Raw genomic sequence first — 12,657 nt, forward strand, 5'->3', positions numbered from 1 at the left:
AAGAAAAACTATTTTTTGTGTGGGGCAAATAAGTTTCTCTACCTCTGAATTTGGGACTAATTTTTTTTTCTTTTTCCTTTACTTTGGCTTTGGTTCCCTGATTCAGTGAGGGGTAGAGGAAAAAGCACTTTACCAGGAGGCAGAAGACCAGAATAGTGCCCTTGCTAATTAAATACTACAGGTTCTTCATTCTCAAATCTCTTTTCAGGTTATTAGAACTAAAATTAGAAATTTCAATGGGACTTCCCTGGTGGCGCAGTGGTTAAGAATCCGCCTGCCAATGCAGGGGGCACGGGTTTGAGCCCTGGTCAGGGAGGATCCCACATGCCGCGGAGCAGCTGAGCCCGTGTGCCACAACTGCTGAGCCTGCGCTCTAGAGCCCGCGAGCCACAAGTAGAGAAAGCCTGCACACAGCAACAAAGACCCAACACAGCCAAATATAAATAAATTTATTTTTAAAAAATTAGAAATTTCAAAATTATTTCATACCTAATATAAGTAATATAGGGGATGTGGTAAGTGTAAACTATGCCCAGTCCCTTGTAGTCAGAAGCAGGGCTAATATTAGGTTATATATTCTACACTACCTAAATAAGTTTTAAATGCCTGGCTCATTTTGGAAAGCAGAACTGTGGGACATTGGGCTAAATTGAAGTTGGGCAGACTTGATTTGTAGTTGTCCATTTGTGAGTAAAGGTCATCATTTGTCTTTTCCGGAAATGAGGAAAACATCATTTTCTCATTCTAGGTGTTTGAAAAACTCCAACTTTTCTACCCAGAGTGCCAACCTGAACAAATTCTGATGCCCATGAATTCTCAGCTCAAACTCCATACCAACAGGTAAGGAGAATGGAGAAGAAGACAGGCCAGGATCTAACTTTACCCTCAGAGAAACACTGCACATGGAAAAAAAATTGCCTTCTAAGGTGATTTTTCTAACCCACAAATAATATTTTTTAGTTGAAGTGAAATTCATATAACATAAAATTAAATTGTACAATTCACTGGCGTTTAATACATACACAGTATTATACAACCATCACCTCTAATTCCAAAACATTTTCATTACCACCAAAGGAGGCCCATACCCATTAAGCAGTCTCTCACCATTCTCCCCTTCTCTCAGTCCCTAGCAATCAACTAATCAGCTGTCTCTGTGAATTTAAATATTGTGTATTTCATGTAAATGAAATCATACAATACGTGACCTTTTCTGTCGGCTTCTTGCAGTTAACATGTTTTCGAGGTTCATCCACATTGTAGCATGTATTGGTACTTCATTCCTTTCCATGACTGAATGATATTCCATTGTATGAATGTAACACATTGTTTACCCAGTCATCTGTTTGTGGACTTTGGTTTGTTTTCCCCTTTTAGCTATTGTGCACTTTGGTTTGTTTTCCCCTTTTAGCTATTGTGGATAGTGCTGCTATGAACATTCACGTACAAGTATTGGTTTGAATACAGTTGGCCCTTGGTATCCACCAGGGATTGGTTCCAGGACTCGCACTCCCACCAAAATCTGCAGATGCAAAAATCCATTCTATAAAAATGGTGTAATATTTGCATATATGCACATCCTCCTGTATACTTTAAACTATTTCTAAATTACTTATACCTAATACAATGTAAACGTTATGTAAATAACTGCCAGTCCAAGGCAAGTTCAAATTTTGCTTTTTGGAACTTTTTGAAATTTTCAGCCTGTGCTTGGTTGAATCTGCAGATGCAAAACCGATGGATATGAAAAGCTGACTGTACCTGTTTTCAATTCTTTTAACCAAATAATTTTTTAATGATAAATACGTAATAGTATTTGATTTTTAAAGAGATAAGCATAATCCAAAGGCTGACTTTTACCTGAGAAAAAAATAACTACACAACATGGAGAATGGCAAGCAGTTTTCTCAGAGTACAGCTAACAGTAATCCTGGCAATCTCTACTCCTTTCTTTCTTGTCAAACAGAGCCCCCAAGAGATGCCATTTGCTCCGTTTATTCCCTAGGGTAGGGGCCGCCTTTGTGAGTTCCCGTGTTCTCAAGTGTTTCCCTAATTCATCTGTCATTGAGGAGGATGGTGAAGGGCTCCTGAAAGCTGGTTCCATTGCAGGTACTGCTGTGTTGGAAGTCACTTCTATAGAACCTTTTGGAGTCAACCAAACAACTGTAACTGGGGTTCAGGTGAGTTCAGGGACTTACTCAAAAAAATAAAAGGAATGCCATGGCCTTAAGGGGCAGATTTCCTTTTTTAAGAACTAGAAACTTCTCTGGAAGTCAGAAATGAACTGTAAGATAAGAGGACAATCTTGACATGAACCATCAAATTAAAGTGGACTTTACAGTCCTTGTTATAAAAGAGATTAGCCTCAAATTGGTATGAATGTCTTCTGAGCAGATTTGGCAAAAGGGTTGGTGTGGAAGAAGCGTAGAACCATTGCTATCAAAATTAGGCTTTGTTTTTAGAATTTTTTTTTTAATTAGAAGAGACCTTAGAGGTAAGTTAGTCTAAAACAAACAAAAAAGTGTTTTGTGCGTTAAAAATCTAGTATATTCCAGCTTCTGTGTTGCTCCTTTTACGTATATTATCTTTTTTAACTACCACAAAAACCCTATGAGATAGGCATTATTAGCCCTATTAAACTGATGATAAATATGAAACCTAGAATGGTTAGATGAAGATGTGAAATAATAAAGCTAGGATTCAAACCTGGACTTCCCTTACTGTATCACAGTTTATCTCTTGCAGTGTGAAAACAAAATTTACAGTATTCTTGATAAATGATCAATTATTTAACAATAAATATTGACACTTGGCACAAAACAGAAGAAATGCAGTCCTTTCCTCAAAAAGCTCCAGCTTCTTTTCACATTTCCACTGTTTTAGTAATTAAAAAGCCATTTCCTGTACTGTCATATTTCTTTTTCACTCTGTCATCTGAAATCAAGAGCTAACTATTTCCTACAAAAGAGGAACACCATTTTTATCATTGATTATACGTCTCAGAATATGGTCTCAGCTCCTCTCCAATGCATCCTTCTCTGTACTAGTAGGTTTTGTCTCCCACAGGTAGCACCAGTGACATACCTGCGAATGAGCAGCCACCCCAAGCTATACACAGCTAAAGGAAGGACCCTATCAGCCTTTCCCCTGGGCATGTCTCTCACCTTCATTGTTCAGTTTTACAATAGCGTTGGAGAGAAATTCCACACACACAATACCCAGCTTTATCTGGCTTTGAACAGGTATGGAAGGCAAAGGAATGGTGTTGACATTGTGGTAAACATCTTATTGATTAACCTGGTATTATCTAAAATCTCCAGTAAATTCCTCTCATATTCTGCAGTTGGAATCTGATCTTTCTTTCTTTCATTAAGATGGGAAAAAAACAGAATTAGTTGTTCAATGAAGAAAAACTTCAGTATGTTTTGAATTTGACAAGTCCTAGTTCATACAAAGCTCCTGTAGGGAGCCAATTGGAGTATTATCAAAAAGCCATACTTAAAAAAAAAAAAAAGAAAAAAAAAAAAAGAAGCCATACTGAAAAAACAATTTTTTTTAATTAAAAAAAAAAAGCCTAGGGACTTCCCTGGTGGTCCAGTTAAGACACTGTGCTCCCAATGCAGGGGGCCCAGGTTCGATCCCTGGTCAGGGAACTAGATCCCACATGCCACAGCAAAGATCCCACGTGCTGCAACTAAGACCGGGCACAGCCAAATAAATTAATTAATTAATAATGATTTTAAAAAAGCCTAGATGGGCACTATATATATAAATGTAATAGACCTGATCCCTGGCCCTAGTTGCTTACTCTCCATTGTAGAACTCCATCTGAACTTTTGAGCTATTGAATATAAAATGTTGTGATAGGGTCTGCCTCCAGAACCGTTTCCTAACTATTGACTCTTTTCAGAGATTTCTACCTTTCATGTCTGCTTTCAGAGATGACCTGCTGCTTATTGGACCAGGGAATAGGAACTATACTTACATGGCTCAGGCTGTGAACAGAGGGGTGACACTTGTGAGGCTCTGGGACCAGAGACATCCCGGCATGGCAGATTATATTCCTGTTTCTGTAGAGCACGCCATCGAGCCAGACACCAAGCTTACCTTTGTCGGAGATGTCATCTGCTTCAGTACTCACCTCCTCAACCAGAATGGTTTGGATACCTTCCCTGTCTCAACCTCACAACTGACAGGATTAGAAAGCAACTCATCCCTTAGATGATTTTTTTTTTCCAAATTATCTAAAATCTAAGGGGCTCTTTGAGAAAGAAAATACTTTTGTGTGTTTTATTTTTCATGTTAACTGATAATTCTCAGTTTAGTGCCCATTTCTCTCCATAGCCAGCCAATTAGAGGTCAGCCAGTAATATTTACCAAGTGTCTACTGAATATATAGGCAGTGTAGAGTACTGTGCCTTCTCCTCCATTCCCGGCTTCTGAAGGAGGGTAACTGCTAAGTTGAACATCACGAAAGGATGAAATAAAAGGAAAGGGCAATAAGGCTTTAGTTCTAAGAACCAATTGTGTGTACACTGTTTTGTGAGGCACATCTGAAGGCCTAACTTCTACATGTACCATCACTGTAAGAAGGTTTGGCCTTGTACCGGGCTACACTATACTCTTGATCAGCAAAGCATTTCTGTTCTAAGAAGTACTACTGAGTTACAGAAAATCAGTCTTGGGTTAGGAAATGTGTGTTGTATCTTTAGGCTTCCAGGTAGCATATCCCAAAATGGTATATACTGACTGGGTATATGCAACCAAATAATCCATCCAAGTAAGGCTGGCTGGGGTGGTATGTGGCTTGGGCTTTGCGTCCTCTTTGGGGAACTATGGATACATATGTTTGGGTAAAGTGATGTAATACTGGACATTAACTGTATATTTTGGACTTGATACAAAGCAAACTCTATTCAGCCTAGGTCAAATCCTCCAATCCTGTAACAGTTGACTTGTAAGCAACCACTACTTACTAACATGTAATCCATGGCCAGTGAGCTAACTGTGCTTACAATACCATGATTGTTAATCTTTTGTCAGTGAAGCAGAGGCTTTTTTTACTCCCTTTTCCTAGGTTCTGTCAGGACTGTCCCTCTGTCTTCCATTCTGGAATTTTTTGGGCATCTCAAATCCATACCACTTTGGATGAGGAAGCAGAAAGGGCCACATGCCAGGATCAGTAATCTAATCTAATATTTGACATTCCTCTGCCACCTTGGGACTTAAACCTAAGTAAACGAATCCTCTCTTCTGCCAGTTGACACTTGCTTGCAGTCTTCCTGCTGATATCAATCAGTAGGTCAAAGCAGATTCATCCTTAGCAGGGTCTATACAGAGTTTAATCAGAGTGTTATTCCTATGTGTAAAAAGCATTTTTCTTTTTCCTAAGGAGAACAGTTACATTCTCCAACTAAGTAGCTTCTTTTGTGATTGTGAAGGTCAGCAGTTCCTGTTTCATTTTGCTGGCATGACATACGAAGGGGAACCCGACATTAAGAAAACAACGTTAGGGACTTCCTTGGCGGTCCAGTGGTTAAGACCCTGTGCTTCCAATGCAGGGGGCCTGGGGGCCTGGGCTCGATCCCTGGTCGGGGAATTAAGATCCCACGTGCCACGTGACGTGGCCAAAAAAAAATTTTTTTTTGAAGAAAAAAAACAAAGTTACCCTCAAAGCTGGGTGTTCCTCCTGGGAAGGGATATATGTATGCTTGAATGGTCTACTGACTTGGATTCTGAGTAAGGTTAGAGTGACCAATTTATATCATATCAAAGTTTGCAGCCAAGTGCTTTCTCTTGTTTTTTCCTAGGTGAACCCGGGATGTGGATGATTTCCGCTAATGACAATATTCTACAAACAGACATTGTCACTGGGGTAGGAGTGGCCAGGAGTCCAGGAATAGCAACAATTTTTCATGACATTCCAGGGCTAGTGAAAACATATCGAGAGGTAAACCTAATGTTATGAGTTGAAGGGTTCATGGGAGTTCCCTGGTGGCTTAGTGGTTAGGATTCCAGGCTTTCACAGCCATGGCCTGGGTTCAACCCCTGGTCAGTGAACTAAGATCCTGCAAGCCATGTGACGCGGCCAAAAAAAAAAAAAAAAAAAAAAAGAGTTGAAGAGTCTAGAGTAACTATTTCAATATATGGGAATATGCATATAGAGAGCACATCCTATGAAAAGAAATACACTCACATATCAGATATAAAGCCAGCCAACAAACTTTACTGGAACATAAAGGTAAATCGTGATTAAGGTTCTTAACCAAAAGAATGACTAGTCTGATTTATAATTTAAAATATCACCACGAGGGCTTCCCTGGTGGCGCAGTGGTTAAGAATCCTCCTGCCAATTCAGGGGACACGGGTTCGAGCCCTGGTCCGGGAAGATCCCACATGCCACGGAGCAACTAAGCCCATGCGCCACAACTACTGATCCTGCGCTCTAGAGCCCGCCAACCACAACTACTGAGCCCGCATGCTGCAACTACTGAAGCCTGCATGCCTAGAGCCCGTGCTCCACAACAAAGAGAAGCCACCACAATGAGAAGCCCGCGCACCATAATGAAGAGGAACCCCCGCTTGCCACAACTAGAGAAAGCCCACGTGCAGCAATAAAGACCCAAAACAGCCAAAAATTAATTAATTAATTTAAACATATATATATATATATATATATATATATATATCACCATGGCTACTGGTTGGTACTGTAGGGGCAAGAGTAGGAGCTGAGGGCTACCCTGGTGGCTCAGTGGTTAAGAATCCGCCTGCCAATGCAGGAGAAATGGGTTCGATCCTGGCCCGGGAAGATCCCACATGCTGCAGAGCAACTAAGCCCGTGTGCCACAACTACTGAGCCTGCGCTCTAGAGAGCCCGCGAGCCACAACTACTGAAGCCTGTGGGCCTAGAGCCCGTGCTCCGCAACAAGAGAAGCCACCAAAATGAGAAGCCTGCGCACCGCAACGAAGAGTAGCCCCCGCTCGCCACAACTAGAGAAAGCCCACACGCAGCAACAAAGACCCAACGCAGCCAAGAAACAAAAAAGAGTAGGAGCTGAGAGACAAGTTGGGAGGCTATAATTGCAGTAACGCAGCTGAGTATGATGGATCAGGGTGATAATAGAGGAGGTGGTAAAAAGTTGATCAGATTCTAAATATATTTTATAGGTATAGTTGATACAATTTCCCAATAGATTACTATATGTAGAGTGTGAAAGAATCAAGAATGACTTAAGATTTTCGATTGAACAACTAAAAGGACAGAATTGCCATCAACTGAAATGCGTAAGACTGTATGTAGGTGGAACAGTTTTGGAGAGAAGATCAGTTTTGGACATGTAAAGTTGGATGTCTATTAGATGTCAAATGGATGTGTTGAGGTAGCTAGATAGAAAAGTCTGGGAGTCATTGGCATAGATATTTAAAGCCATAAGATTGGACTCCCCTGGTGGTGCAGTGGTTAAGAATCCACCTGCCAATGCAGGGGACACGGGTTCGAGCCCTGGTCCAGGAAGATCCCACATGCTGAGGAGCAACTAAGCCCATGCACCACAACTACTGAGCCTGCGCTCTAGAGCCTGCAAGCCACAACTACTGAGCCCACGTGCCACAACTACTGAAGCCTGTGAGCCTACAGCCCGTGTTCTGCAACAAGAGAAGCCACTGCAATGGAAGCCTGTGTGCTGCAACTACTGAGCCCACACTCCACAACTACGGAAGACCACAAGCTCTAGGGCCCGAGTGCCACAACTACTGAGCCCATATGCTGCAACTACGGAAGCCCGTGTGCCTAGAGCCTGTGCTCTACAACAAGAGAAGCCACTGCAATGAGAAGCCCATGCACCACAACGAAGAGTAGCCCCCACTTGCCACAACTAGAGAAAGCCCACGTACAGCAACAAAGACCCAACGCAGCCAAAAAAAAAAAAAAAAGCCATAAGATCATCAAGAGAATGAGTGTAAATAGAGAAGAGGTCCAAGGACTAAGTTCTGGGGACACTCCAATATTAAGAGCTCTGAAAGAAGAATAGGAACCAACAAAAGAAATTTATAGGAATTTATAAGATTTATAAGAATGACCAGGGAACGGGACTTCCCTGGTGGTGCTGTGGTTAAGAATCCGCCTGCCAATGTAGGGGACATGGGTTTGATACCTGGTTTGGGAATATCCCACATGCTGCAGAGCAACAAAGCCCGTACACCACAACTACTGAAGCCTGTGCGCCTAGAGCCTGTGCTCCGCAACAAGAGAAGCCATCGCAATGAGAAGCCTGCGCACTGCAACAAAGAGTAGCCCCCGCTCTCCGCAGCTAGAGGAAGCCTGTATGCAGCAATGAAGACCCAATGCAGCCAAAAAAAGATAAATAAATAAATAAAAATTAAAGAAAAGAAAAAAAATTTATTAAAAAAAAAGAAAGAATGGGCAATGGGAGGAAAACCCGGGAATCCTGGTGTCCGGGAAGCCAAGTGAAGAAGGTATTTCAAGGAGGGAGGGGGAGATCAACCACATGAAAGCTATTGATGGGTCAAATATGAAAACTGAGAAATGACTGATGGTTTTTTGCAATAAGGAGGCTGGTGACTTTGAGGAGTAGCTTCAGTGGAATAAAGGGACTGGAAGTTTGACTGGAGAATTGAAAAAGAGGACTTGGAGACAGTCCTCTTCAAGGAACTGGAGTCGAGTTTGTTTTGTTGATTGTTTTTTAAAATGGGAGAAATAATGGCTTAGGAAATGATTCAGTAGAGAAGGAAAATTTGATGTAGGAGTAGGGAGAATTGCTTAAGTGATACCCTTGAGTAGGTGAGATGGGTGAACAAGTGAATAGGTAAGCTTTATAAAGCCTTTACTATTTCCCCCTTAAATACATGTAACATCTCTTCCTCTGTGCCCAAAGAATTTGTTTGTTCCTCTTTTCATTCCTCTTAATAGCTATTATTTTTTGAGCATCTACTATGGGCTTGGCACTCTGCATCTATTTTTTTTCATTTTTAATTTTATATACAGTACAACTACCATTTTTAATCTCCTCAACCCTGCAAAGTATTATCCCAATTTTATAAATGAGTAAATTGCCCAATAAGTGCCCACATGGTATCTGGTACCTTCTTTTATAGAGCTCTAGGCGTAACATAAATAATTACATATAGATGGCATGATAACGTAAATGATCATGTCAGAAATGCTCTTAGAATAAATACAGAAGAAAGTCACTAATTCTGCCTAGACATTAAGGCTAAATTTTCCACAAATGACATTTAAACTGAATCCTGGGATTAGGAATTTGGCAGAAAAGAAAGGGAGAAGGCATATATGTACAAAGGCAAATAAAAAGTATATGTTGTGTTTGAAGACCAATGAATAAATCAGGGTGGCTTCAGCGTAAGTTTTAAGGGTAGAGAGGGAAAAATTGGATAACATTCAGAGAACTTGTATCATGAGCAGGTAAGAGGGTTGAGGAGAAAGGCAGCATGAGAAGACAACTAGAAAAAGGGGCTGAGAAGGTTCTAGGTGCTAGAAAAGCAAGGAGAAAGGTGTCACAAAGGCAAGGGAGAGAATGCGCTATGATGTCAGAGGCTACAGATAAGTCAAAAGGTCATATTTCAGTTGGTGTACTTCGTAAAAATGCTCATTTAATTATTCACTAACTGGTAGACAATCACTGAGGCCTGTTATATGTCAGTGATTATGCTAGGCTCTGGAAAATACAAAGATGAAAAAGACAAAACTCCTTTCCTCACTGAGCTCTTAACATAACTAACTTGATTTAGTTACCGAGTCTAAGCTCGTACTGCTCACTGTACAACAAGCCAGTAATCGAGAGGCAAGTTGTTGCGGGGGGCAAGGAATAACGACTTTATTTGGAAAGCTAGCAAATTGAGGTGGTGGGCTTCTGCCCCAAAGAACCATGTTGCCTGAGTTAGAATTCAGGTTCCATATCCATACTAAAAGGGGAGGGGGCAAAGTCAAACACTTCCTGGTTCCCATCAGCCTCCAGCAGGGGGACGTGTTCATTTTTTCATCCCCGCAGTCGCTCACAGGTGGGCCTGGTCAAGATGTTTCCTGTGAGCTAAACAAAGGTATTTTAGCTTAATGCTCATTTCCTGGGAAGCAGGGTTCCCAGAGATGGGCCTTAATGTATAATTTAAGCTTTTAGGCAACATCCCTTTAGTGATTAACTTGTAGTAGAATACAAAAGGTTCTTCCCTATTACAGTTTTAAGGTCCATGAATATATGAAAAAATAAAAAACTACGGTAGTACTGAGGAGACTGGACAGTATACTGCATTTAAATTGAAGGAATTTGGGAGGAATCCCCTGGTGGTGCAGTGGTTAGGACTCTGCGCTTCCACTGCAAGGGGCATGGGTTTGATCCCTGGTAGGGGAACTAAGAAGTAAGATCCTGCATGCTGTGTGCAACAGCCAAAAAAAACAAAGAGGGAAAGGATACCCAAAGGAGTTAGAATCCAAAAATAAATAAGTAAACCAATAAGTTGAAGGTATTTGGGGGGAAAGGGCCATCATTATCACCATCTTCTCTCAATGTAATCATTAAGCACTTGCCTTATATTCAAGGCACAATACAGGCTGTACAAAGATATATTAGGGTTCTAAGTTGAAACGTAGAATCTAATGGGAGGGATTTTAACAAGTATAAAAATACCTACAATATAAGGCAGAACATTACAAGTATTTTGAGAGAAACAGAATACTTTGAGGTTTCAGAAAAGTTGAGATTATATGCAACTAAAGAGAGAAAAAGAAAACTTCCTAAAGGAAATTGCAACTGTCTTCAAAGACATCTAATAGGGAATCATACAAAGGGAATATATGTCAGAAGGAATAATGCACAAAGACCTCCTTTTAGAAAAAAATGTTATTTTCTTCTCAAAAGTAAACAAATTTTGTGGTTCTCAAATATGTGATCACTAGAAGGGCAATTTGCTCTTGTGTGAAACTGCTTTCAGCTAAATAAGTTATGAGGGATGGAGAAGAAGGGAACCAGATTCTCTAAGAACTTAGGTACCAATTTTCCTTTGGTTTGCTGACAGGTGGTGATCCATGCATCATCAAGATTAACACTCAGTTATGACCTTAAGGCTTATCTCACCAATACCCTCAATTCAACTGTGTTCAAGCTCTTTATCACCACTGGCAGAAATGGTGTCAATCTTAAAGGTCAGCAATCTCTTTATAGTTCTGGGTCATTATTCCCACCTTTCCCATTCTCCCTCATTTGCCCCTTTGAATTAGCAATACAAGTTTTCTTTCATTTCAAAATTGATTCTACTTTTACAAAGAAATCACTGAGGGACTTTCACGGTGGTCCAGTGGTAAAGAATCTGCCTTCCAATGCAGGGGACGCGGGTTCGATCCCTGGCTGGGGAACAACTAAGCCCGTGCACCACAACTAATGAGCCCTTGCGCCTCAACAAGAGAGCCTGCATGCTGCAAACTACAGAGCCCACGCGCTCTGGAGCCCACATGCTCTGAGGCCCGCGCGCCACAGCTAGAGAAAAACCTGCACGCCATAACTAGGGAGAAGCCCGTGTGCTGTAAGGAAGAGCCCGCGTGCTGCAAGGAAAGATCCCACATGCCGCAACCAAGACCCAACGCAACTAAATGATTAAAAAAAAAAAAAAAATCATTGAGCGCTATGAGACCTCAGAAATTATGACTGGATTAAGGTTTTGAAATAGGCTCAACCTAGTCACTGTTGTCTTTTTAGTTATAACCCTGAGATCAGGAGGTAGCCTAGACCAAGGATTTCCAAACATGGCTGATTTTTAAGGTTATCCAAAGAAATTTTTAAAAAATAGATTCTTAGGCTCCATCCAGATTTAATAAATTTGGGATAGAGCCTAGGATACAATTTTTTTTTTTTTTGGTTGCATTGGGTCTTTGTTGCTGCACACGGGCTTTCTCTAGTGGTGGTGAGCGGGGGCTACTCTTCATTGCAGTGCACAGGCTTCTCGTTGCAGTGGCTTCTCTTGTTGCAGAGCACAGGCTCTAGGCGCACGGGCTTCAGTAGCTGCAGCATGCGGGCCCTGGAGCACACAGGCTTCAGTAGTTGTGGCGCAAAGGCTTAGTTGCTCCGCAGCATGTGGGATCTTCCCGGACCAGGGCTCGAACCCGTGTCCCCTGCATTGGCAGGTGGATTCTTAACCACTGCACCACCAGGGAAGTCCAAGATACAATTCTTTTAAAGCTTCCCAAGACTTGAGAATTGTTGGACTAGATGATATCTGAAATGTTACTCGCTCAGCAAATTTGCCTTGTGCTTTTCTTTCTTCATTCTGTATTGGGCCATGATTTACTGTCAAAAAAAAGGGGGAGGAAAGATAAATAAAATACAAGAAGCTTCTAATAGATTCCAAATGCTATGTCAGGAATTTTTATATCTTTTATCTCATTTAACAATCTCATCATGTAGTAATTATCATCATTTTAAAGATGAGAATACTGGGAATTGCCTGGCAGTCCAGTGGTTACGATTCTACGCTCTCACCATCAAGGGCCTGGGTTCAATCCCTGGTCGGGAAAAAAAAAAAGATGAGAACACTAAGTCTAAGAGCAAGTAATCTGTACAAGGTAACAACCAGTTAGTGGCAGGAGTGGTGGATATGCTCCACTCCAAAGTCCACGTACATCCTTTC

At 41.2% G+C, this 12,657-nt stretch overlaps 1 protein-coding gene across 2 annotated transcripts in view; it reads left to right on the plus strand.

The window, feature by feature from the left end:
- NUP210L (nucleoporin 210 like) overlaps nucleotides 1–12,657 on the plus strand; it is an 85,121-nt gene that overhangs the window by 64,440 nt on the left and 8,024 nt on the right. For both annotated transcript variants that reach the window (XM_089914630.1, XM_022559651.2), the window contains 6 exons: nucleotides 749–840; nucleotides 2,006–2,180; nucleotides 3,067–3,242; nucleotides 3,940–4,157; nucleotides 5,811–5,950; nucleotides 11,053–11,179. In XM_089914630.1, coding sequence (XP_089770756.1) covers nucleotides 749–840; nucleotides 2,006–2,180; nucleotides 3,067–3,242; nucleotides 3,940–4,157; nucleotides 5,811–5,950; nucleotides 11,053–11,179 — 928 coding nt within the window. The remainder of the gene's footprint in view (nucleotides 1–748; nucleotides 841–2,005; nucleotides 2,181–3,066; nucleotides 3,243–3,939; nucleotides 4,158–5,810; nucleotides 5,951–11,052; nucleotides 11,180–12,657) is intronic.

Source organism: Delphinapterus leucas, chromosome 1 (genome assembly GCF_059928025.1).
Source record: "Delphinapterus leucas isolate spDelLeu-1000000601 "Yukka" chromosome 1, BTC_Dleu_Yukka2, whole genome shotgun sequence".
In the NCBI taxonomy this organism is placed as follows: domain Eukaryota; kingdom Metazoa; phylum Chordata; class Mammalia; order Artiodactyla; family Monodontidae; genus Delphinapterus; species Delphinapterus leucas.